The following is a 24,017-nucleotide window of genomic DNA, read 5'->3' on the forward strand; positions in this document are numbered from 1 at the left end:
CAACCTTAAATTTAAATACTTAAATAATACCCTGCCGGGTGTGACCAGTTTAATACCGCACTGCAATCGATGCATCGATAACACGACCTGTGGAACAACGCACGTGTTTACTTTTTTCGGCAACGCAGTTTCTTTTCGCATTCATTTTCTCGGGCTGTAGACTGAATTTCCAGCAAAAATGGGCAGACAAAATCGCTCCCGCAAGCGTCGCGATGAAATGAACAAAATAAAGAAGGCGCGCTACGACGCCAAGGAGTTGATTCGTCTGAAGAAGACGCTGGGCCTGCTGGATGCCGATGGCAACGAGATCATGAAGGATATTGCCGATGTGGTGGAAATCAAAACTTCCAAGGAGATCAAGCGGGTAAGCAGATCAGCGGATGTATGCAATGCAGTGGCCAAGCTAACAACGCCGCCATTTTCGAACAGGAGGCCAAGACCAGGGAGCAGCAGGAGCTGATCTTCGAGCATCAGGAGAGCCTGGAGAAGGGCCAGAAGGTGAAGGTGACCAACGACAAGACTGGCGTGGAGCATGTCTTCAACAGCAAGACTCTCAAAGATCAGTACGGCAATTATCCGGCCTGGTTCAAGAAGAAGAAGACCGCCAAGCGTCTACGCAAGAAGCAGCATTCGCAGAAAAAGAACTTCAAGCAGGCCTGGACCACAGTTAACGTGCCGCTCTAAGACACCGCTGGGGGAAGGGATTGAAACGCATAGGTAGAGTAAGTTCAGGTAGAGTCTGGAAGAGCTGGTAGGCGCAGCAGAGTGCCTACAAAAGCAGCCAGCCGACTTGTGTATGTTATAGATAAGAGTTTATATTGCATATTAAAGCCTTAAAACTAGACGTGGATTCTTAAAGCTTGCGGCAGCGGCACAAAACAATTAACTATCGTGATGGAACAACAACGCTTAAACTAGACACGCAGGAAGGGGATAGCTGCCGCCTGCACATTGCACAAAAACGAACACAAAAGACAAGGAAATTTAACTAATAGAAGGAGGAGGATCTCCCTATCTGTCGCAGTCACTGAAGGGTACAATAGCTGCGCACACTGCTCATGACCCCGGTGGTGGCTGACTCCAGGCGCCGCGTGTTTGCAGACCACATGTGCGTGGTGGCCAGGGCCGAGGACATGGCCCTAGGTCATTCGGGCTTCTCCTTCAGTTCCAGTCTCTCGGCTGTGTCGCCATTCGCCTCTGGCTGCTGCTCCTCAATGTTCCCGTGCATAACATTTGGATTGGCCTTCAGCACAGAGCCGCCTGTGAAGCCGAGTATGCCACAGCCGACGGCGGCCAGTCCGCCAACCTTCAGGCCAGCCACCATGCCAATGGGTCCGCCCACACAGGTGCCCAGCAGAGCACCCATCACCGGGTACATGGCCTTCTTGTAGGTCAGGGCAGAGCGCAGCGATCGTTCGCCCGACTGCACATTCTCCAGCGCCTCCTCGGCGTTGTCGGCTATGCTCTGAACAGCCACAGACTGCTCCGCAGTCAGCTGCCGCATGCCGTGGAACATGCCGTTCAAGTCGGAGATTTCACGCTGTAGATTCTCCATTTGGTCGAGGCAGGCCTGCCGCTGCAACAGTTGATGCTCCTCCAACTGGAAGTTGACCTCCAGCTGCGGCATGTGTTGGTGGGCTGGCAAATTGCCAATGTCTGCGTGCTGCAGCTGATTGTCCTGCTCCTCGTCGTACTGCGAGCCCACCGTTGAGGTAGGAGATTTGAGCTGCAGTTCTACAAAGCCACAAAAAATCAGATTTAATCTCGTCAAGAGCGGTCTGGAGACGCTCAACCTACCCGCAAAGCATTTCATGCCTGCAAAAGCCCTCTCCTTGCCCGGACGCATCAGCTCGTCGAAGCGCTCACGATCCTCCTCGCGCACCTTCTCCCGCAGCGCGTCCATTTCGAGTAAGAGATTCTTGATTTGTTTGATGACGCGCATTGCGTTGAGCTCCTCCCGCTTGATCTTCTGCCAGTCGCCCAGTGCCAGGCTCTTCTCGATGTTGCTGCGATGGTTTTGCAGCAGGCCCAGATGGTGGGGCACGGCTGTGTCCTGGAAGCGCTGCACCGAGATCTCGGCCTGCTTCAGTGGCAGCTTCTGGTCGCCAGTCATCGTTGTTGTTGTTGTTGCTGCTGCTGCTGCAGCTACTGCACTTTGTACCTGCTCCAATTTAAAAAGTGAAAACTACGCTGCTGTGGGGCGTGTGGGAGCACTCGCTCCACCCGTGCCCGTGCCCTTGTCCGTGTCGTAGGTCCAAGCGATTTCTTTGTTTTTGTTGCGCTGCGCAATTGACAGTTGTTTTCCCTGTGACGTCACTGCTCTGCTCTGTGGGTTGGATGCAGATTCCGAATCTGTCTTCAATGTCGATCCACTAACGGTCGGATTATGCGGGTCGCGTCCCAATCAAACGCTGATAAAATAATTCTATTGTTTTCCATCTCATGGTACGTACGTATATATATATATATATATACAAACATTTATTTATATCGATATACTTAAGATACCATTTTTGGTATCGATGGTTTTGTGCGATAGATGGCATATGGCCTACGTGAGAAATCTCCTAACGCGTGATATTTTCGCACAGCTGTTTTTAAAACGGTAAAAGGCGGCAAAAAGAAAACACTTGAATTGGGAAAATGCATTTATTTGTGCAATGAATTTCTCTCATATACATTATAATTATATACAGATACATGCAAAAACTAAACACTGACTGACACACACATGGGAGCAGTGCCGGCGATGCGGCGATCCTCAGATCGTAATACACTTATGACACGTTTCATCGCTTAAGTACTAAGTTCTGGCTGGTTCTAGAGACTACAGAGGCAGGCACTCGCATTCGGGAATGGCTTACAAGCAGGAGCATGGTGGTGCGGTTTGTGATATGTGGTAACACGAACAGAATAGACAATTAAATTAACTAAACATTTAATTTATATTAGTTTTTTTGTTTATCGTAGAGAAATGCAGTTCTTTGTGCCCTCGTCGACCCCTAGGGACAGTTGGCATTGGGGCCATTTCGGCACTTGAGCAGTAGATTGAGCATCCCCTCCAGTTTGTTGGTGCGTGACTCCGTCTTGTACAGATTCGTCTGCAGGCGACTCACGTCCTGGGCTTGCTTTTCCTATCGGGGAAGAGGACCAAGAGGATCAAATCAGAGTACGCCGCGAGTATGACATTACCTTACCAGTGTGCTCAGCCTCGTCTGTAGCGTGTCCACCACACTGTATGTGGCCTGGAGAGACTTCTGCAGCTCGTTAGTGTGCACCCGCTCATTGGCCAGCGAGCGTTCGATCTTCTGCAGCCGCGTGGCCACCTCGGGATCCATCTCATCAATGTCGTTCTCAAGATCTCGCGCCTCGAAGGCATCGTCGCCGTGGGAGGAAACCTTCCTGCAGCTCTGCTGGTCCGCCTGCAGCTCAAAGCCCTGCCTGCAGCGACAGAAATAGGAGCCGGGTGTGTTTACACACTGCTGGTCACACGGCTTCTCAACGTGGCACTCGTTCACATCCAACTCGCAGTGGCGGCCCGTATAGCCAGACGGACAGGAGCAGGTCTGGGGAGCCGTGCAGTTGCCGCCGTTCTGGCAGCGCGTGGAGCAAACAGCTAAGGTAACAGCAAGGAGATTATGATAGTGAAAGATCTGCAATAAATCAAGGAAACTCACGTTTCATGCACGCATCCGCACGCGGATTCTCCCGGCTCCAGCCCGTACAGCAGTCGTAGGTCATCTGCTGGGCCGTCTTGTGCTTGATCACGTCCCGGTAGGCCGGCTCGTGGACCACCTGCACCCGCGTGCACATCTGCCCCGAATAAGATTGTGGCTGGCAGGGCGTGCTGATGTGCTTCCAGGTGGGGCGCGTGTACACCTCCGTCGTCTTGACGGGCATCGTGATTGTCCGCTGCTGCGCGCAAATGTGTCGCCTGCAATGTAAAACGAGAGCAAGGTGTGAATTGGATTCGGAGTTGGCAGATGGGAGCGTGGCCTGAGGCTGACCCAAATCAGCGGATCATCTGCAAAAGTGAAACTGACTTTTCCAGCCGAATACCCGTGCCAGACACCAGCCAATTACTGTCATAATACAAGAGTGGCCAACAGGTTGGCCAGCAGCGCCCAGCAGCAGCTGGTCTGTCTGCGAGCTCGCCTCCGCTTTGACAATTGTCACAAGTGTCCCCAGGTCCAGCTGCCAGCGGATCGGACAACTTGCTAGCCACGATACGAATGTGTCTGCCTGTCAATATCTGCGATGACAAACACGACACGGACCACTGACTGGCTGGCCACGCAGCTTCATTTGTGGAGGCCAAACGAACAAAACTATTTCGAGGAGCAGCACCAAAAGTGCTCCAATTCACGGAATAGATAGCGGAATGGTGGTTGGCGAGGCCTTCTAACCTGGTGCAAAAGGTGGAAACTACACAGAAACAGGGAGATTTCAGTCCTTCTAAAACTATATGTCTTACAATGCTCTCAAAACCTATCGCTGCAATCACTTCAAGCTTATTTTCAATTATAGGGAATAGCAAAAAGAGAGCATGGAATGAGAGAGCACATAAGCTGTCTGCGCACCTGTAACCCCCTCTCACCCCCTCCCGGCCAACAGTTGTCCCTTCGATCTCCCTTTGCATTAGGAGAGACAGAAAAAGTATGCAAATTCCAATAGGCAAGCAATTAGGAAGAGGAGCAGAAGGAGAGCATGCAATGTGCGAGCAATAAGGAAGTGGACTAGAGGAAGAGAATGGAATTGGAATGAGCACTAAGTCACGTACGCATCTGTCACGCTCTCCCTCTCACAAATTACTATTTTTCATGTGCCTTGAGCGTGCGTTCCCAAGTTAGTTCTGCGTTTCGGCCTAAGCAATCCTAAGGAAAATATTGCTTAAATGCAAGAAAAGTGAGTGATCGAATGTGGAGGCGAACAATACGCCAAAAGTGCATAGAAGAGGATGATGGCAAATTAAAATCAACGGGAATGTGTGCAAGTAAATGCAAAAAGTGTTTCATATGTCCGTAAATATGTACAAAAGAATTCATTTATTTTTGTTTACGTGCAAAATGTGGGCTTGGACATGTGATCCCCTGTTTGTCCTGTGCGTGTGTGAAAATTATGCAAAAACGGAGCTCTTTCTCACTCATTGCTGTAAGAGGCGCACTTCTAAAAAAAAAACTGAAAACAGGCCAAATTCTCTAGCGGATTGCAGAAAGAAGTGGAGTACTATGGATGAAAGGGTGAGTTTTATTTATTGTTTCAGGGTGTACAAATTTGATCGCCTTTGTTTTTCCAGTTTCCAATATTCTCAGCTCAATCGCAGTTAATATCGATCAATCTATAGTCGCAGAAATCTAGTGGTATCGTGGAATAGAAAAAACACCAAACAAACATTTTCTTAACACTTCACCTATGCTTTCCAGTGGCTTGCAAAACCCCGCCGTTATTATTCCACTGTTCAGGCAATGCTCCTTAGACCTTTGGCCCGCAAGCTGTAAAACCGAAAGAGCGTTGATAATAAGCGGTTTATTTTGATTCGGGTTGCCAAAAAAAGGCAAAACTGGCCCAAAAGCGAGGTGCATCCATAAATTGCCAGGCTTCGACTGTATGTTGGTGCTGGTGCTGCTGCTGATGCTGCTGCCACGGCTGCTGATGGTGTCGTAATTGGCAATGCGGGCCAAAAACAATTGCAAGCGCGTGACGTGGCCGCCACTGAGTGACGACCTGACGACGACTGGCCGACTGTTTGACTACCGCTCGAACCGCTTGGATGGTTTTTGGCCCCCAACCCCAAGCCGTTGCAGATTTTTGCACATTTTCTCCCTCGGTTTTATTTTTTGGCCGAAAATTTGGTGCCTTACAAAAGAGCAACGCGACGCGGGCCTCGAAAGTGGCACACAGTTGGCATGGGTCCTGCGAGCGGGACATTTAACAATTTCTTTATTGCTGCACATGCATATTTATGTGCTGACTTGGCTTGTAGCTGTTCCTGTTACTGTTACTGGTACTGGCTTACCCCCGCCCCCCCTGTACCATAATTCTCACGTTATTTATGCGCCAGCATTCTCGGATCTCGACTCTCTCAGTAAAGGGCGCCACCAGCGAACGTATGGGGCAAGAGCCCCAGAAACAATGAAAAGAACGGGCAACGAGGAACGGGAACTGCAACAGCAACAAAATGCGGAAGTTTTTCTTACGAAGAAACTGTGCCAACAAAGTGCAACATGAAATGCTCATTCCCAATCCCCAATCCCCCATTTCCATTTCCATGCCATGCCACTCCGCTGCCTGCATAAATCTCCATCCACGAGCGGGTCAGAAACAGATCCCCCCACGACTACCCACTGGGCCAGACAGCGCCAGACAGTGTGAATGGCTTCATTGCTTTGTTTAGAAACGTTTAGGCTAAAATTAAATTTGAATTTTTAATTGTTAAGGGCCTCGTCCGCCCAAACCAAACCAACGAACGAACACCTGTGGACTGACTGACCTCCCCTCAAGCTCTGGGCTTTCCTTTACAGAGAAAGATGAGATGAGCTGAGCTGAGATCGCAATGTGGCAGGGAAACCCTTGACAGACCCATAAAATTATAAAAACATCCATCAAAATTCTCAGCCAGAGAGCCGTACCAAAAGAGCATCAGCAGCCACAAAATGAAATGCAGTCTGAGGGGCCAATTAATCAAAAATTAAAAACTGTTGAATTTTACAAGAAATGCAACCAGCCAACGAAATATTGGTTCGGCCTCCGCTTCGGTTAGTGCCACGATCCGAAAGATGTTCGCCAAGATGGGGGGATAGGATGGGGCGGAGAAAGAGCCAGATGTGGATGAGGGGCCAAAGTTTGAGTGCGGTTTATTGATTTACGATTTATTTTCATTGGATGGCACGCAGAAATTGATGAGCCAGGCCAGCCGATGGCTGCAGGCCAAAAGGTGACCCAAAGCGGACCGGAGCGGAGCGGAGCGGGTGTGTGGGCTTAATGGACTGCGTCGGATGGAACCGGGGCTAATAAATGGATGCGGCTAGTGTATACACAGATAGAGTTCAAAATACATAAAAAATCACTTGATTATTCCCTCTGAAACAGGAAGAATACAAGTCGAATGAGTCACACTTGATGGAGCCTTCGAATTCAATTCAATTCTACATTAAATGGAAGTTCAGTATACTCATAAACCCAAGCCGCATTTCCTTTATTTCCTATCTTTTTAGGAAATGAATTCTCAGCAGCATCTGCTCAACTCTTGCGAGTATCCTTGACTCAAGCCCTGTAAATTGATAAAATATAATAATAAACCCCTGAGTCAAAATATTTTCCCTTCACTAAATTTAATTAATAATTTAAATACGAGGCCCCATAAATTGTCGCTATTTACTTTTGCACCTTCCATTGTGCTGGCTGGCTGGCTGGCTGGTAGAGAGCAAAACGAAACCTTGGGCGAGGGCTTTAGTGATTTATTTAAATCTTTATATTCAAACTGCCTTTTGTTTGCCATTCTCTGGACAGATGAGAGATGAAAACCAACCAATTAGCCAGATCTAAACCAGATGCAACCTTAGATGAGGAGTCATTCAATGGGTCTGCCATTTGACTTAAATCATTTTTATTGATCGTCTTTTGATGGGGTGGGTCATTTGGAAACCAGTTTGCATTTTGTCAATATCTTTACAACTGCAACGTGAATGCATTTAAGAAACAGTTAAAAGCCAAACAGTTAAAAACCAGAGCCACAAAAAACTTGGCGACACTTAACAGCTGTAAACGGCTTTAGTGCCTGGCTTTGGCCTGGCTTTAACTTTGGCTCGGACTCGGACTCAGACTCTGGCTTATATGTATGGCTAAAATATGCCGGGAAAAGTGCCAGCCTACCCCGCCCGCCAACCAACTGCTGCCTGTGTGGTGGTTGGTTATCGTGTTTCCAAATGAAAATGTGAAATAAATTTATAAGAAAACATAAAAATATTGTTGCCACAGTCATAAAATGAATTTTTATGTCCCCGTCTTCCACAGATGAGCAGGAGGAGGTGGAGGTGGAGGAGGAGGAGGAGGAGGAGGAGGAGGAGGGTAGGAGTGGGAGAAGGCAGAGTGAAAATGCCAGAGGCTCAGGCCTAAGGCTGATCCGAAAGTGCGCAGATCTGCTGGCTAACAGTTTGGGCCATTTGTGGTCCAGCAGCTAATCTGATTTGCTACATGAAATTAGAATTTAAATTGGCCAGGCCAACGAATGTGCAATTCCAGACCATACCCCGGGACAGGGGACACAGAGACAGACCTGGGACTGGGATGCCCTGGCCAAATGCATCATTAGCCCGACTGTATTTGCCTCGAATCCACCCACCCACTACCCCGCAACACGACGACGACGACGGACGACAACAAACAACGACAAGAAGAACAACCACGACAACGACAACGGCTGCCAGAAGAAGAACAACCACGAGCAGAGGAGCGTTGAACATTTTTAGACTTGCTTCCTGGTCTCGTGGTCCAGCTTTATTTGGATTTTCACTTGGCGTAAAACTGCAACGCCCCTGTGACCACAGCCCCAAATGGAGATGAAGACGATGGGCCCCACGATGGAAGCGACGTACGACGAAGACGCACTGCCTCAGCAGTTTTTCTAATAATATTTCAGTCATGTCCATGTCCAGGAACGGACCCCGGCAACGGCAACTGCAAGTGCAGCTTTCAGTTTTGTTCATTTTCTGCTAGGAGAATTATTACAGCACTCAGCAGCAGAAGTCTGCTGAAGTGGAAATCCAATATGCGACTGGACAAATACCCCGAGCTGAAATCCCCCTGGGAAAGAATGAATGTGCATCGCGGAAGCAACTTCTCTTCCTCATCCTAAGAATGGACAGGCCTCTGCTGGAGAAAATGTCTTTGAAGAACTTGTCAGCATTAAATCAGTTCGGACTTGGATGGATGTGCGTTGATGCCCATATATCAAGGCACATCCATCCATCCAAGAGATTGGTACGATTGGTATTCTCGCATTAACTTGAATTATGTATGAAATGAATGTGTTTCCATTGAATGGAGTCTGGCATTTAATGGAGATTTTCTCTTGGGTTTGCTGCACTTGTCTAGCTTTTCTTTGCGTTTACGATTGGCAGATTGATTGAGTTATGAACTCAATAGAATTTCCAAACAATAAACAAGATTTAAATTAAGATTCTCATATTGATTTTTCGAGAGAACTTATGGGGTAAAACAAGTCACATGGATGTTAATTTCTAGTCTTATAATATTGATTTATTTACTGTGGAAATCTCTTGCATTCAAAGTAAAACCAACTCGCTGCTAAAGCGAATATGCCAGCGATTTTTGTGTGGCAGGCAGAAACCGCCAGTCACGGCTAACCGCCAGCCAGAGCCAGTTCTAATTTGACTGTAAATTTGTCTTGCTCTCTCGGTTGGTTTGGGATTATGCAATAAAAGACGCAACGCAGAAAGAATTTGTTGCGAAAAAGTGAAAAGAAAATTGCCGCAAGTGTCAGACGGTCTAAGAGTCGGGAGAGTCTCAAGAGTTGCAGCAGTTGAAGTTGCAGATTGGATATGGAGATGCAGATGGGTGTATGTCTGCAGCGCTGTTTTGTGGTAATGCGAGCTGATTATATACAATATTATTATGGCCAAGGTAGTTGGCCCAAAAGCGTTATGGTGCGGAGTTCTTTGGAGTGTGGAGTTCAGTGGCCGGCTCATGCATTTTCCATACAACATAATCGCGCGATAAGCGATCTCTGAGTCGCCCCAATCGCTACAGTTTGCCTGTCAATGGGACTCCGACTCCAATCCTCCACTAATGCGGCCCTTTCTTGGAGCTGGAGGCCCTGGAGCTGCATTGGCATGCCTCTTGTAGAGTGTGAATGTGATTGAGAGTGTGCTGGGCTGTGCTGTGGTGTGTGTGTATATTTGTGTGTATCTGTAAGGTTGGTGTAAATCATGATTAATGCCCGAAACTTGTTTAAACAACAGCCGTGTCGAGCCGTGTCCGAAAATCCGATTAGTGGCAACGTGAGCTCCAGCTTCTTCTCCTCTCTCCCAACCCTTTCTCCCTGCCCTTCTTCAGACAAGGAGAAGGCAGAGAAATGCAAGAGGCGTGCACGATTTCCATTTTATTTCTTTCCTCCTTTCCTCCAGTGGCTTCTTTTTCCGATGAACTGCCCAACAAAGGCGCAACCAAAGGCAAACGCACACACAAAACTTTTCATCAAATTAACATACCTCGCATTTGTCGGCTATGCTCTGTTGTTGTTATGATTGTTGCTGCTGCCTGCCTGCTACTTCTATTGTTACTAATGCTAATGGTAATGCTGAAATGGGAGATCCAAATCGCGCAACGACGAGTGAAAAGGCCGTAACGAAATTTTGAAAGCGCTCGAATTTTAGGTGGGGACAGTGCACAGTGCGGCGGCTGCTGCTGCTGCCGAAAAGTGGAAGATAAATGAAGATATTTTCCTATGAATCTGTCGGCCCACGCCCTGTCCCAAGCCCAAGCCCAGGCTCTGGCTCAGGTAGAGGCAAGTGCAACGCTGGTTTCATTCCATGCCACTCCACTTCACTCCCGAACCCAATCCCAGTTGTGTCTGTTTCGGCCCCACATGGTATCCAATTGCAACATAATTAAGTAAGCCAAATGGCGTGTCTCGTTCCCTGTCCTCCTGGTGCTCTTATCTTTTACACTGCGGTGAATGGATTTGCGAATTATTTATAAAAAAACAAACAAATATTATCAGTATTCGGCATAGATTGAAAAAGAAAAGATCTAAGAGGAATCAACTTATTCCAAACTTTCGAGGAAGATTTCTCCATCTTCTTTAATCAAGTTAAGTGCAATTTGATTGCAGAACATATGAATCAATCGAAGAGCATGACCAACTCCAGAGTCATCAATCTATATGGGGATGCCATGGACTCTTTTTTACTGGGAGAACCCATGAACGACTAATTGAACCCCCAAGAAGATGCGAGCATATGAATCACCAAACATTAATAACACTGCCCCAGAAGAAATATAGGATGAAAAATGCTATAAACTTCAATTGATATTCCAAGACATTAAAATGGAATTTATGATTCAGATGCACTAACTTTTCTTTTCTTGCAGTGTATCGCATATATGGCTGGAATTTTGTGCGTCATGTTATGGCATGGTCTTTTTGGGGGGTTCGTGCACTCGTGGCTCATGCCTCGTGTGTGGCACTCACACAGTTTTGTTGTCTTTTGTAGTGGGGCTGCAAGACAAAAGCAATGCAGAGACAGCGCCACCCAGTCCACCGCCCCACCGCCTCACCGTATTCCCCGTCTTCCAGAACGGGTTTACATGTAATCTGTCTGTCTGTCTGTCTGTCTGCCTCCCCAGCATTGCATTAACCCAATTTTCAACTTGAGATGCGAAGCTGCGTGATTTGCAAATTACGGTGCAGCGGCGGCCCACCTCTGCTGCTGCTGCAGTTCCATTGTGACGGGACGGAACGACTGTCCAAACTGTCCCCTGTCCGGTGTCCAATTCATGTTTTGAGTGACTTACTTGTGTTTATGTGAAAAACTCACTAATTGCACACACGCCCAGGCACAGAACCGAACAATACGCGTAAATTTATACCATGAATTGGTCTTTGCTTTACATATTCATTTAGTGCATTCATGTTTATGATTGTTTGTGTCAGCGCCACAGACGCATAGATATAGATACATATTTGCAGCGTCAATGGTGTCCAACAGATCGTAATTATTGTAAGTAAAAATATGACTTGGATTTTAACTTTCGACTGTAAAATTACTTTATGGAAAAGTTAAGAGAGTCATAGAAAATGTTTGAATATATACACTCAGAGAAAAATGGCAAGCTAAAAAAATGAACACACCCATATTTAAATTAAATATTCTGGTTTTAAGTACAAAAGAATATTTAATTAAATATGTATATTTAATTTAAATAAGAAAATATTTAATTTAAATAAGAAAATTTTTAAATCTAATTTCGGAGCAAATCTGTTGGTAATAATATTTAAATGCAAGTGTAAATGGTACAATTTCAGGGTGTATATTTTTTCTCTGGTTGCAGATACAGCACACATTGATTGATAACCCGCCCTTGTTATAGTAGAATAAAACAAAAACTCTCATTTGGTAATGTGATACACCTACATACATGTCACACTCCACACAGAAATGGTAACAAATATTTCCTCTAGATCTGTGACCCATATCATACGTATCTGTGCTCCATAAATTGTTATATGCATATCGAATGCACACCCCAAAAAGGTGCACCACATTCAGCCATTTACAGTGACAATGACCATGACTAATGACGCGGAGGAAAAAAGAGGTCAACAAATTGGTTTTACATTTAGATACTTTTCTTTCAATAAAGGTTTCCCTTGTTTTTCAATCAGCTTTCAGCTCCGTCAAAAGAAATCCATCTTAATTAAAACGAATATTGAGATACAAGCGACATTTTTGTTGTTGCATTTGTCAGGCAGGCAATTTGTTCAATTGATGTCATATCCATGTCGTGTTCTTGCTGCTGATTTTTGATGAGCACGTGTACAGGGTTTAGCCTGTTGCCTGTTGCCTGTTGAACTCCCACATGCCTCCATGCACGGGTACTTGTTTGTATGTATGTTGTTTTCCCATCGAATCCCAAGAAAAACTCATTAACCGAGAAGGCAGAAGCCTGGGCCAAGGTTTACCCTTGCTGTCGGCCTGGGTCTGCGCTGATGGCATGACTTGGATAAGCCCCAGCAGAGACTGAGACCAGGCCAAAGACCATAACAGACGAGACCAGACCAGACCAGACCAGAGCTCGGCTCCAAGTGGGAGTGCGGTTAGGCACGCGTAGGCGTAGCCATTGAGCACAATGCTTCACGGTGCAAAATGTTAACGAATTTTCACAGGCTGCAGCCGCATTCTAAGTGCAGTTTTTCCAAGCGCAGCATATCAAATCATTCGTCACTCGCACTCGAGTGGCGTGCCCCCAGTACCCTCCTCTCCCTTTCCCTCTCTCTCTCTCTCTCTCGCTATCCCATAATTATCGCAGAGCCTAAGCTGGGGTTCGATCGTTGACAAGCAATTTGCAGGCGGACTACAAACCCTGACTCCGCATCCAGCTGCGCATGCGCCTGTGCCCGTGTGCCCCTGTCTGTGGCAGCGTATGAGTCGGACTCGGAGTCGGAGTTGGAGTCTATGCCTGCGTTTGCGTCTGCGTTCTTTGCCTCTTGTTAGGGTCACAGAGTTGGCTAAAGTGCACATAACTCTCCTTGGCTCTTGTCTCATTTTATTTTATTGTACATTTTGCCAATTGTTTGTAGCTATTGGCTTTTATTTTTATGCTGTTATGCTGTTTGTGTCCATAGCAGCGATTGAAGTCAAGGCCCTGCTTTGTTTTCGATTTTTATTGTGTGGAACTTCAGCTTTGGTAGATACTATTCGAAAGATAAAGATTGCAAGTTTTGGTCGGTGCAAGTGGCATTTAAGCGCTGGTTGGCCACGCCCACACACAGGTAGTGCCCTCCCTGAATCAACACCTCTCCCACCTCCTCCTCCACTCCACTCCACTTCGATTTGGAATGTATAATTAATTCATTAACTCCGGTTTTAGATCGGTTGATCGGCTGATCGGTTGCGTTTTGGGTGTTGCAACCGCCGCAATCGCAAATCAAAAGTCAATCATTGAGTGGTGCTAGCCCGAAAAAAAAACAGACATCAATCAATTGTCAGTGTGGCAGCAGCAGCAGCAACAACAACAAATTGTCTGCCACATGCCACATGCACAGTGCAGACATCAATTGAAATCATCAAACAGAAGCCCAACGACCAGGCGGCAGCTACAGTGGATCAACGTACATCAGATCTGAGGCAGCAGATTTTGAGGTATACAAATATGTGGATATAAATATTACTCGCTTCTGAGAGTTGCAATTAAATGTAAAGCTGCCTTAAGCACTTGCCCCACTGTGGGGGGAAATGACTTAACTCCACTTTTATACAGCAATCGGCGGCTATAACGCTGATTAACACCGGTCTGCAGTTGGACTGGCAATTGAATCGTTGCTCTGGCCATTAACCAGGTCTGATCTTTCAAGGGGGTGGTGGGGTGGTGGGGCAAAAAGAGGTAGCACAGAGAAGAGGAGGAGAAGAAGGAGAAGGAGGAGTAGCAGTACCATTGCAGATCTGTGCTGATGGCGGCGTGTGAATAACCAAAACGAAACGAGAAGCCAAAGCTGAAGCCAATCCACATGAGAAGTCATTTCCATATGGACTGGACAGACTCTGTTGCAATGCGCCACTTGCAGCAGTTGCTGCTGCTGCTGCTGCTGCACGTGCAGTGCTTAAATAAATAGAAAAGAGGCAAGGCAGCAGCGCCTACATGCAGAAACAGTGGGAAAAAAGGAATAGGAATGGATGGCAAATGGGAATTGGCCAACAACAAAAAATCATCCATTAAATTATCCACTGAGAGGCGGTGCGGCTCAAGTTTCTGCCACATCTGCACCACTGTAACTGCAATGGTGCGAGGCCCATGGGTATGAATGATGATGCTAGGCAGTGCATTTGCCTTGTGGCAGCATTTTGGCAGCTGCCGCATAAATCAAAATGTGTCATAATTTGCAACGCCAGAGCCACAACACAACATTGCAAACTGCCACTGCCAGTGCCAGTGCTCCGCGCTGGTTGAGATTGCGCATACGCAGCGTTTCCGCTGTGTCTGGGATTGTGGGATTGTTGGATGGGTTTGGATGGGTTGGTTGGCATGCCTTTGCCCTTAAGTAGAGGCACATTAATTCCAATTAGAAAACATCAGCACTGGACTGGCAATTGAAAACTCGTTAAAGTTCATTACCTTAAAGCGACTGACAGCCACCACAGCCACAATGAAGGCGACAAGTCAATGCCAGGGCAGCCACACAATCTTGGCCAGATCGCGGACGAAGACACGACCAACACAGCCACTACAACAATTGCCCACGAGTACTTCGTACTCGTACGAGAGCAGTTGGTACATTTAAGGAGCTGCTGCAATTGCAATTGTTACAGCCACGGATACGGGTATGGAGGTGGGTATGGGGGCATGGGCATTCAAGTGCGCGCCTCATTGATTTGCTGCACAATTGACACACGACAATTGGAGCCGCCGCAGAGCAGCAGTGGATGTGAAGTGATCGTCGACTGGCTGTGGCTCTGGTGCCACTTGGCCTTGGGGCTAATTTCCAGCCAGTTGTTGGCTTGCCATGGCATTTGGTCTGGGCCGCAAATTAGCACCGAAGCGCAGAGCGGAGCGCAGCTGCTTCTGCTGCTGCTGCTGCTGCTGAATCGACATTGAAATCTCTCTCGGCTTGTCAAAATATTTAAATAATTTATGTTCGATGCGATAAGCCGCAGCGCGACAGAGGCAGGGGGCCAGCGCCAGATCCCAAACCGAGGCTGATTTTGGGCCAAAGGTAAAGCTGATGCTGGGACCCCGGCTTTTGGAAATATTTATTTATGACTGCAGCAACCTTGAACCACCAGGGATGGGGGGTCTCGCTCCGGCTCTGGCTCTGATAAATGCAATCGGAAACGCCCAGCTGCCCAATGCCGCTGAAAGATCGCACCGACATCTCCATCTTCAGTTTCATCTTCAACTCAAATTCCGCAGGGGTGTGACCCGAAAGCATTATTCTTCTAGGGAACCTTCAATGAACCTTCCAAAAGGAAAGGTCAAACTATTTGATCGGCTTGTGGCTGCTGATCTTCTTTTTAATTAATTAAGGAGGAATAGAAAATTCCTAAACTTACCTCTCCATCTCCTTGGGATCTGTGGGATAGTTGCGTCCAATTGTGTTCGTCTCGTAGGGATCCTCCGTGGTCACAGTGGATGTGAATGTCGTGCTGGTCGTGGGTGCCGTCGTCGTGTAGACATAGCCCCGCCTGGCCGGAACCAGTGGCGGAATGGTGCCAATGCTGCTCAGGCTCGGAGTGGCAGAGCGGCGATTGAGGCTCGGCGGTGGTGGTGGTGGTGCAGTGGTGCTGCTCACGGATACAGATGGCACATAGTTGTAGCCACGTCCCCGGTCTCGCACCCCAATGAACTCCACATCCTGGGTGTTGTCCTCCCCCTTGCCAGAGTGCGGCGAAGACGGCGGAACCGGCGGCGGTGGCGGCCCAAAGGTATTCGTGTAGATGTTGTAGGTGTTGTAGTCCCACTCGGTGGGACGACCAGCCACGCCCTGCTGGTGCAGGCGACGCGTTAGTACCTTGTTGTAGGGATTATGCGGATGGATGCGACGCAGTCGGGTGACCTCCTGCATGGTCACACCCGGCAGCAGTTCCACCTCCGCCTTGGCCTGATTGGCCAACTGCATTCGGCGGGACTGTCGCTGATGTGTCGTTACCATGGGACTCGCATGGTGTCGCTGTCGATGGCCATGCCCTCGATGGGCCTGTACTCTGGCGGTGCTGGTGGGTCTGCTGCTGCTGCTGTTGGTTCTGTTCTGTATACCTGATGCCGCTGTCGCCAGCAGCATAACTGTGCAGCAGAGCAGCAAAGCGGAGCTTAAAGTCGGACTGGAGTGCGTCATCTTGGTGCCGCTGATTCGGCGGGTTAATGCAACTGCAAAGAGGGAAGACAAGCAAACGGGTATGTCTTTATTAAGTAGCTGAACAAGTTCCCTCCCTCCCTCCCTCCCTGTGAATATCCATTCACTTTCATTCTCTTTCGGATTCCTAGGCATTTTGCACGCTTCTTGCATTTAATGTAAGCAAGAAGACGGATCCACTTGGATCTCATTATGGATTCCTTTGTCTCTCTCAAACCTGCCGACCGACCTGTCTGTCCATCTGTCTGTGCGTCGGTCGCTCTGAGTGTCCATCATCGCGTGCACTCGTAATTGAAAGGTAGCATAAATGTATTAACAAGAAATATCCTGCCTACCCCACCATTCTACCATTCCACCTGTCACCCCGACACTTTGATACTCTCTTCGACCATCTAGGAATCAGGATTGCTGCTAGTTGGATACTTTTTGCACTCGCTTTGAGGGTATTATTTATAGGGTATTCAGGTACCGTCTGTTTGGCCCCTGCTCCTGCTTCCTGATGGGGGCCAGCGCTGTTCATGGTCGAGTGGTCAACACTTTCAACATTTCCACTACCCAAGTTCGCATTTTCGTGACAGAGACAAAGGCAATTTGTACAGCTGACGCTGACACTCTGATTATGGCGAGTATTCTTGTTTGTTCTGCTTAATGTGGTTCTGGCTGATAAATCACAAGTTCAACAGTTAACCCGCAGGAGCTGCTGCCGCTACTGCTGCCAAAAAAACAAAAACAAAAACTGAAGCCGGAAGTCGGCATCAATTTTGCGCTTTGTTTTCTGGCACTTTTTACACATTTATCAATAATGTACGCACTGCGGAATCGTGGGGCCAGGGAACTGTGGCCTCATGGCATCATTTGTCAGCATCAAAAAAATAAAACAACAGCACAAAAAACAATTATTATTGCAATTGCTGCGCAGCGAGAGAGCTGCTTATTAATATTCATTGCCTTAACTTGAATTTACGATAACGGGGTGCAACCCATACCCACCCCCTGCCCCGACGTGGATCATTAAAGTGGATCTAACACATGTTCGGGGATGGGCATGGGCTATGCTTTCCCTTTCCCTTTCCCTGTACCCAATTTATGCATGCAATTGGGAGCATTCGACATAAGACTTTTGATGGCTTTCAATGACAGCCGCTGAGACATAATTAACATTTGCTGCGCTAATTAAAAAACAGTGAACGAAAGACCAAAAAATATTGAGAAATGTAAGTCTGAGCTGACCCGAAAATGGAGCTGCATTTCAATGGTTCCATCAGGTGCGGCCTTAAGCTCGGCTTAGTAAGTGAAACCCTGGGACTGCCTGCTCCTCCTCCTCCTACTCGGGCTCTTCGACTGCCACTCAAATGTCCAGCCAGACCCATCTCCAGACCCTGCCCTTCCGCCACCAGTTGTCATAACTCTCAAAAAAGTTCCAAGAAATGCAAAAGCTGAAAAATGAAACCAACAAAAATGATAAAAAGGTTTGCGGGCGCCGCCATCAAGCTTAATCAAGACTGCAGACAAACAAACGGCACACAGAAATGAGAAAAAAAATCAAAAAAATATTTTTATTCCGCGGAAATCTAAGCCAAGTCCAGCAGTTCAGCCTTAGAGAGTCTGCGGAGTTGACAACTTGCCTTGACCTTGCCGACTTGCCAAAAACGGTCAGCCCAGAGATAAATCAATCCGAATGGAGCCCCCGAAGGTGGAGATGGAGTCTGGCCAACCCACTATTGGCCGATCAGCGGCAATATTTTGATATATCTCTAATTAATAGCTGGGGGGCATGGGCAATGCCTTAAGAATCACAAATAAATCAACTTTCGGGTAGCGGTTGCAGTTTCGGTCGCAGTTTAGCTGGAAATTATGCAAAGGCTGCCGCTGCCCCCATCAATTTCCAAGGAGTGGGATTGTATCTGTATCAGTGTTTGTGTGGGTTCGGAGTATCTAGAAATTAGTGTGTGTTAAATGTTATTGATTTGTTTTCCCAGCACATAAATCACAGAACAAATATCTGCAGGGCGTGGACAGACGCTCTAAGCAGCATCCGCATCATCATCATCCTCCTCCTCTGCGGGGAAAGTGTCAACTTTATTTTTGTCAGCCTCGCAAGACACACACCAAACGATGCTGTGGGTGCAAGTATCTCTGGATCTTTATTTTGTATCTGTGTGCGTGCTGCTTGTCAGTGAGTGAGCTGACCCAGACATGAGCAATGGCCAATGAATCACGAGAGATGCGTGAAACAGACGTACATATATCAAAGAAATAGTATGAGAGCAGAGGCGGAGGTTGGAAGTTGTTGATTCCAAGTACAGGGAACGCACGAAATGAGCTAAAGATCTCCGACCATTTGGAGTATTTATCATAACAGTAAATAAATCTCACTCTAAGGGCAGGCCAAAATATTGTACTTAAAATATTTTATGAAAGGAAGAAGAATACTCGTATCTGAAGGGGAACAATCTTTAATATTATTTTTAATCATTTATATGTGTTATAATTTTAAATACTGAAACATTTTTTATTTATTCTTACAGATCTCACAAGATATTTTGCTTCCATAAAGCGTGTCTGTATTTTGCTGTAAGCATACTCCACTGCTTATTGTCAGCTCCTAGCTGTACAGATAGTTCCACATTTCCCTTTTATCGAATAACCCCTGTTTGCAGAGTCTATAAATGATCCTCATCCACAGAAACATTGCCCATGTCTTATTCGACATGTTTTGGTTGTCATAGGAAATGGCTGTGCCACAGACCAGACAGTCGGAAAGGCTGTGGTGTGGAGGAGAAGAGCACCCACCCCATTTTAGTTTTATTAATAATACAACATTTCGCATTCACCATTAATCATGGCTGTGGAGGGGTGTCCATGACTAAAGCACTAAAACTGCTGCTGCATTTAGCTAATTAGTTAATTATCGCAAGCATTATGGAAGTGCCTGAAATTCTGGCTCTTATTTGAATGATCTTTCAACCGCACCTTGCACCTCAACCTGTTTACATTCGCTTTTGGCTGAATGGTGTGTAAATTGTTCATCATTTGGTGGAAAGGAAAGTATAAGTATTTTTGGTGTAATGTAATTTAAAGAGCTACAGCATCCAGATACTTCTCTCTGCCGGTCTGCCATTTAAATGTTAATTAAGTGCCCGACTGTGGCTGGCTGGGGCTGGCCCTTTTTGTGCAATTCCAAACAGCTGCCACTTTGGCATGCGTTTTTATTTACGAGTCCGAGTATGTTTTGTGTAATCTCCGAACAAAACAGAGCAACAGCAGCAGGCCGCTCCTCAAGTTCTTATAAAGAGATAAACTAAGAGCTTAACGCCGCCTCGGGGCAGCAGCAGCAGCCAGAGAACTCTGCTGTTTGGTAACTCTCCCGCCAGCAGCAGCAGCAGCAGCACCATTTTTATGGCAACCCAAAGAAGAATTGAATTCTTTTTTGTGTAATTTTTCAACGCTGCTTTCATTAACATTACCCCCCAGCCGATCAGACAGCGGAGATTGGCTGTAAAATGTCTCAGATCTCTAAGGAAGATTTCAGTTCGCGCGACCGCATTAGATGTCCGATCTCACCCGCTGGGTGTGTGGGGCGTTGGAGCGTTGGAGCGTTGGGGCTGTGGCCACCCACCAGAGCTTGCTATAATTTTCACGCCCGCCAGCTTCTGGGGTTCAATAACCGATCGTGTTGGGGGGATTATCGAATGTATCTTATCTGTCAGATTGCCAAATATTTGCCACATGCCACAAGGAGGGTGCCGACGGGGGTTACACATTTCATTCATTCCACAGCTTTGTTTGTTGTTCTTGTTGACGTTTTCGTCTCCGTTTTCCCACGACAGTTCGGACAGCTCTGACGGGGTACGGTGCACGGGGCAGGCACTGGGAGAGAGAAGGTTACAAAATCATGGCCAGCACAGATTGTGAATAGTGTGTGTCAGAGAGTCCGAGTCCCGGCTATTTGATAGTATATTTCACATGGCTGCTCGTCTTTGCTCTGCTCTGCTGTGTTTTTGTTTTGTTGATCGTGTGTCGCTGTCTTTAATATGCAAAATCATGACACATTTGCCCAGCGTTTGTATCTCGTTTACTCTCTTGACGTTTCGTCTTTCTTTCTTTACCCTTAAAGAGGGTATTACAAGATTGTACACACAGAGAAAAAATCACTGAAATACACTTACATTTTGACATTTAAATAAAAATATTTATATTAAATATTTTTCATATTTAAACTGAATATATTTCCTTAAATTAAATATTTTTCATCTATAAATCGGCAAGGGTATCTGAAGCTTCGGGTAGCCCTTCGGGTTCTGTCTTCTTTTAATGTTTTTTTTATTTTTAAAGTTTTTAATGTCTTTAATGTTTTTTTTTTAACAAGATCAACAAGCTGACTTTCCTCATCCGTGATTGCTGGGGGAGTAGTGGAAAGGGGAGGCCGGCCAGGAGGTTCAAATCGTTCGAATGCCTTTTGTTTACACTGTACTTTCAGTCCAATTAAAGGAATGTGTTCCAAGTCTTTCGGCATGGCTTTTGGCCTTTGTTGTTTTGTTTCCTCTTTCCTCTTGCGCAGAGTCAGAAATGAAAAGCGAAAACGACAGACAGAGAGCGAAAAGCGAAAACTATACGCAACATGTTGAACATCGACAGTTTGACATTTGGACACCACCACCCTCCCTCTCCCCACGAACGCCCGACAAGTTCAACTGCGACTTCAAATGCGAAAACTCATTTCAATAACAAATGCAACGGTCCAAAAAAGGAATACAAGTACGGGCACGGGGTTCGAGTACGGCAGAAAAAAAAGACTTCAACAACGGGCCTCACAATTTGTTGGCATGTCCAGTCTTTTACTAATTGCTTTGCAGCTGCAAGGGGGCGTCCGGTGGCGGTGCCACGCCTACGCCTACCTCACGGCCCATAGCTCATAGAGAGCCTGACCCAGGTCTTGGACTGGACGCCAGACAAAAGGCATAAACCCAGTTACCGTTAGCTGCGTAATTTATGCAAATGACTTTGGCTAATTAGAAAAGCCAAGAAAAAATCGAAAACCGGAAAGCAATGGCTAAATCATTTGACTTGAGTACTGCCCGTAGTCCGCACCACGGATTCCCCTATTTTTGTTTGAGAATTGTCATAATATTTGCTGGTGGATTATGATATGCACTTCGGGCACGATCCAATAGGGTGAAATCGTGCCCTAGACTGCAAATTTTGATTGTACACTTGCACTGTGCAGTTGCAACATGTGTCAAAATGTACAAGCAATGCATTACAAAAATGCATACTAAAATATATATATTTGAACAATGCAAAATGTCGTAGTTCATAAGTTTCATAAGCTATGGACAACAAAGAAATTGTTTGATTAAAATATGCGCACATTTATTGTGCATTTCAATTTTTGGATTTTGTCACATAATAAAACGCATATTTATTCAAAGTTTTGATAGGATTTCAAGATAATATTGAAGAGACTTTGGGGACATTAAAATTAATACTCGGTACACTGACAGTCTGCAGATTAAATGAAGATATTTTTGTAAGATGTTTTTTCTTTAGAGGAAACATTTTACCTTTTTATCAGCTTCGAAATGAATTGTTCATTGAAATTATAGCTTGACTAAGAAGATTACTAATCAGCTAACTATTAAGATAAAAATAAAGTTTAAACTTTGTTTAATTTTTAATTGGAATTACCATGCAAAGTGCTGCAGAAAATTCAGTTAAAGAGATACCATCTCATTAAGATATAATTCAAAATACTCTTACTTGTTTTCATCGCATTGAAATTTAACATATTTAAAATTCAATTATGAAATGCATTCAAATGAGTTATAAGAACATTTAAACGTACGTGCTTTAAGATCAGATTACATATGCAAACCTTTGACATTTCAAAGAAAATTGAATAATTAGAGTCAAGACCCATTAACCGATAGATGCTTAATGGAGTCAGAGTCAGCGTAGACGGCAGCGACACTTAATGCAAATTAAAGCTATAAGCACTCGAGTAACTCCTATGCCCAGAGTCCCCACTCTGCAACACTCCACTCCCCTCTCTCCCCACTCCTCCCGCGCAGCAACAACAAGAAATGAGATTTTGAGCAAGATTAATGTACTAGGAAATGTCGCGCGTTGCCTGACACACATTCAATTCATACATTTATAATTGCAATTAATTATAAAATATTTGCATTCGACTTACACAAATTCCCAGTGTCTACCCGCGGGGAAAAATAAAGATTTTCCCTGTTGTATTGTGCGATAATCGTGGTCAGATTTTGTTGCGATGCGCCACTTAAAGATGCTTTACACACAGATACGGATACGAATTCGAATACGAATAAGAAATAAATCAAAAAACACAATTATGTCAAATTTGCAATCACAAACCATAAATCGAATTGAGTTTTCGCGCTGACATTAACCAGATACTCGGCACATGGCTTTTTGTTGAATAAATTATATGTAAAATTGTGAATTGATTCGTGGGGGATGGGGGATCGCTCTTAAGTGATATTTATAAACATTTATTGAGGATTATTGCTCCTCGTCTGCAGATTCTGCTTCTTCTGGCGGTAGCTGCTTGCTTCCCGTATATGCCAATGCGACACAACAAAATTTCGTTCGATATTTGATATATTCGAAATCTTCTTTGGGCGCGGCGGAGCGAACACGAGCACACACAAAACCGATCGCTTAGAAGTTCCGAGACGAACTGAACGATTCGAAACAGCCGAAACCGAAAGTCCAGTTAACGATCTGTGCTCCGGCTGTGCTCTGCTGTGCTGTGCGTTCGGGCCCCCAAGATCTCGGCTCGGCTCGCTTACAATAAATTGAACGGGGGAGTGAGGTGTGTAGAACTGGTCGGTCGGACGGTCGGTCGGTCGGTCGTGGGGACGATCCGATCATCGCTGATGTTTGAGTGCGTTACAGCTGTTTTGTTTATACGTTGCTTGCGCCCCCACCTACACTGGAAGCTGCAACAACTCCAGTTTGAGGTGTAGAGATGGGGCGTGCTCCGTGCAATGCAGAGGATTAAAACTATACAATGGGAAGATATCTGAACATCCTATTTGATTATAATTCTGTGATAAAAATTCCTAATACTATTGAATCCTTTTCGGATCATTCATGTCTCATTCACAGCTATCGCCACGCTGCTCTCTCTCGTAAATTCATTCAAAAATGTTTTGTATTTCTTTCGGAAATTCTGGTTTTTCTTGACCTCTGCCCATCTCTAATTTTGGAGTTTTGCGGTTTATGCTTTTTATGGTCTGCTGTTGCTGCTGCCGTTGCTGCTGCCGTTTCGTTTATGTTGGCTCTTCTTCGTTTTTAGATGGTGGCAAGTTGTGAAGTTAAATATTTACCCGTTGCGGCCAGGGGCAGACGTCGCTACGGCGGCATCCAGTTTAGTGCATGGCCCGCTGATCTTTCA

At 46.0% G+C, this 24,017-nt stretch overlaps 3 protein-coding genes across 3 annotated transcripts; 1 reads left to right on the forward strand and 2 right to left on the reverse strand.

Annotated features, from left to right (window-relative positions):
* Positions 1 to 73: 73 nt before the first annotated feature.
* On the forward strand, positions 74 to 840 carry LOC111074793 (protein LLP homolog). Its single transcript, XM_022367733.2, has 2 exons — positions 74 to 364; positions 430 to 840. The coding sequence occupies exons 1-2, from the start codon at positions 179 to 181 to the stop codon at positions 682 to 684; spliced, it is 441 nt and encodes a 146-aa protein (XP_022223425.1). The 5' UTR covers positions 74 to 178; the 3' UTR covers positions 685 to 840.
* Positions 724 to 2,447, reverse strand: LOC111074792 (syntaxin-17). Its single transcript, XM_022367732.2, has 2 exons — positions 1,798 to 2,447; positions 724 to 1,734 (listed from the first exon to the last, which is right to left on the reverse strand). Exons 1-2 carry the CDS (start codon positions 2,111 to 2,113, stop codon positions 1,145 to 1,147), a joined length of 906 nt encoding a protein of 301 aa, XP_022223424.2. The 5' UTR covers positions 2,114 to 2,447; the 3' UTR covers positions 724 to 1,144.
* Positions 2,448 to 2,635: 188 nt separating this feature from the next.
* LOC111074790 (protein HEG homolog 1) lies at positions 2,636 to 23,300 on the reverse strand. The gene is made up of 5 exons (XM_022367727.2): positions 22,785 to 23,300; positions 15,789 to 16,602; positions 3,678 to 3,934; positions 3,198 to 3,616; positions 2,636 to 3,134 (listed from the first exon to the last, which is right to left on the reverse strand). Exons 2-5 carry the CDS (start codon positions 16,568 to 16,570, stop codon positions 3,003 to 3,005), a joined length of 1,590 nt encoding a protein of 529 aa, XP_022223419.2. The 5' UTR covers positions 16,571 to 16,602; positions 22,785 to 23,300; the 3' UTR covers positions 2,636 to 3,002.
* Positions 23,301 to 24,017: the final 717 nt, after the last annotated feature.

This window comes from Drosophila obscura, unplaced genomic scaffold (genome assembly GCF_018151105.1).
Source record: "Drosophila obscura isolate BZ-5 IFL unplaced genomic scaffold, ASM1815110v1 contig_208, whole genome shotgun sequence".
Classification (NCBI taxonomy): domain Eukaryota; kingdom Metazoa; phylum Arthropoda; class Insecta; order Diptera; family Drosophilidae; genus Drosophila; species Drosophila obscura.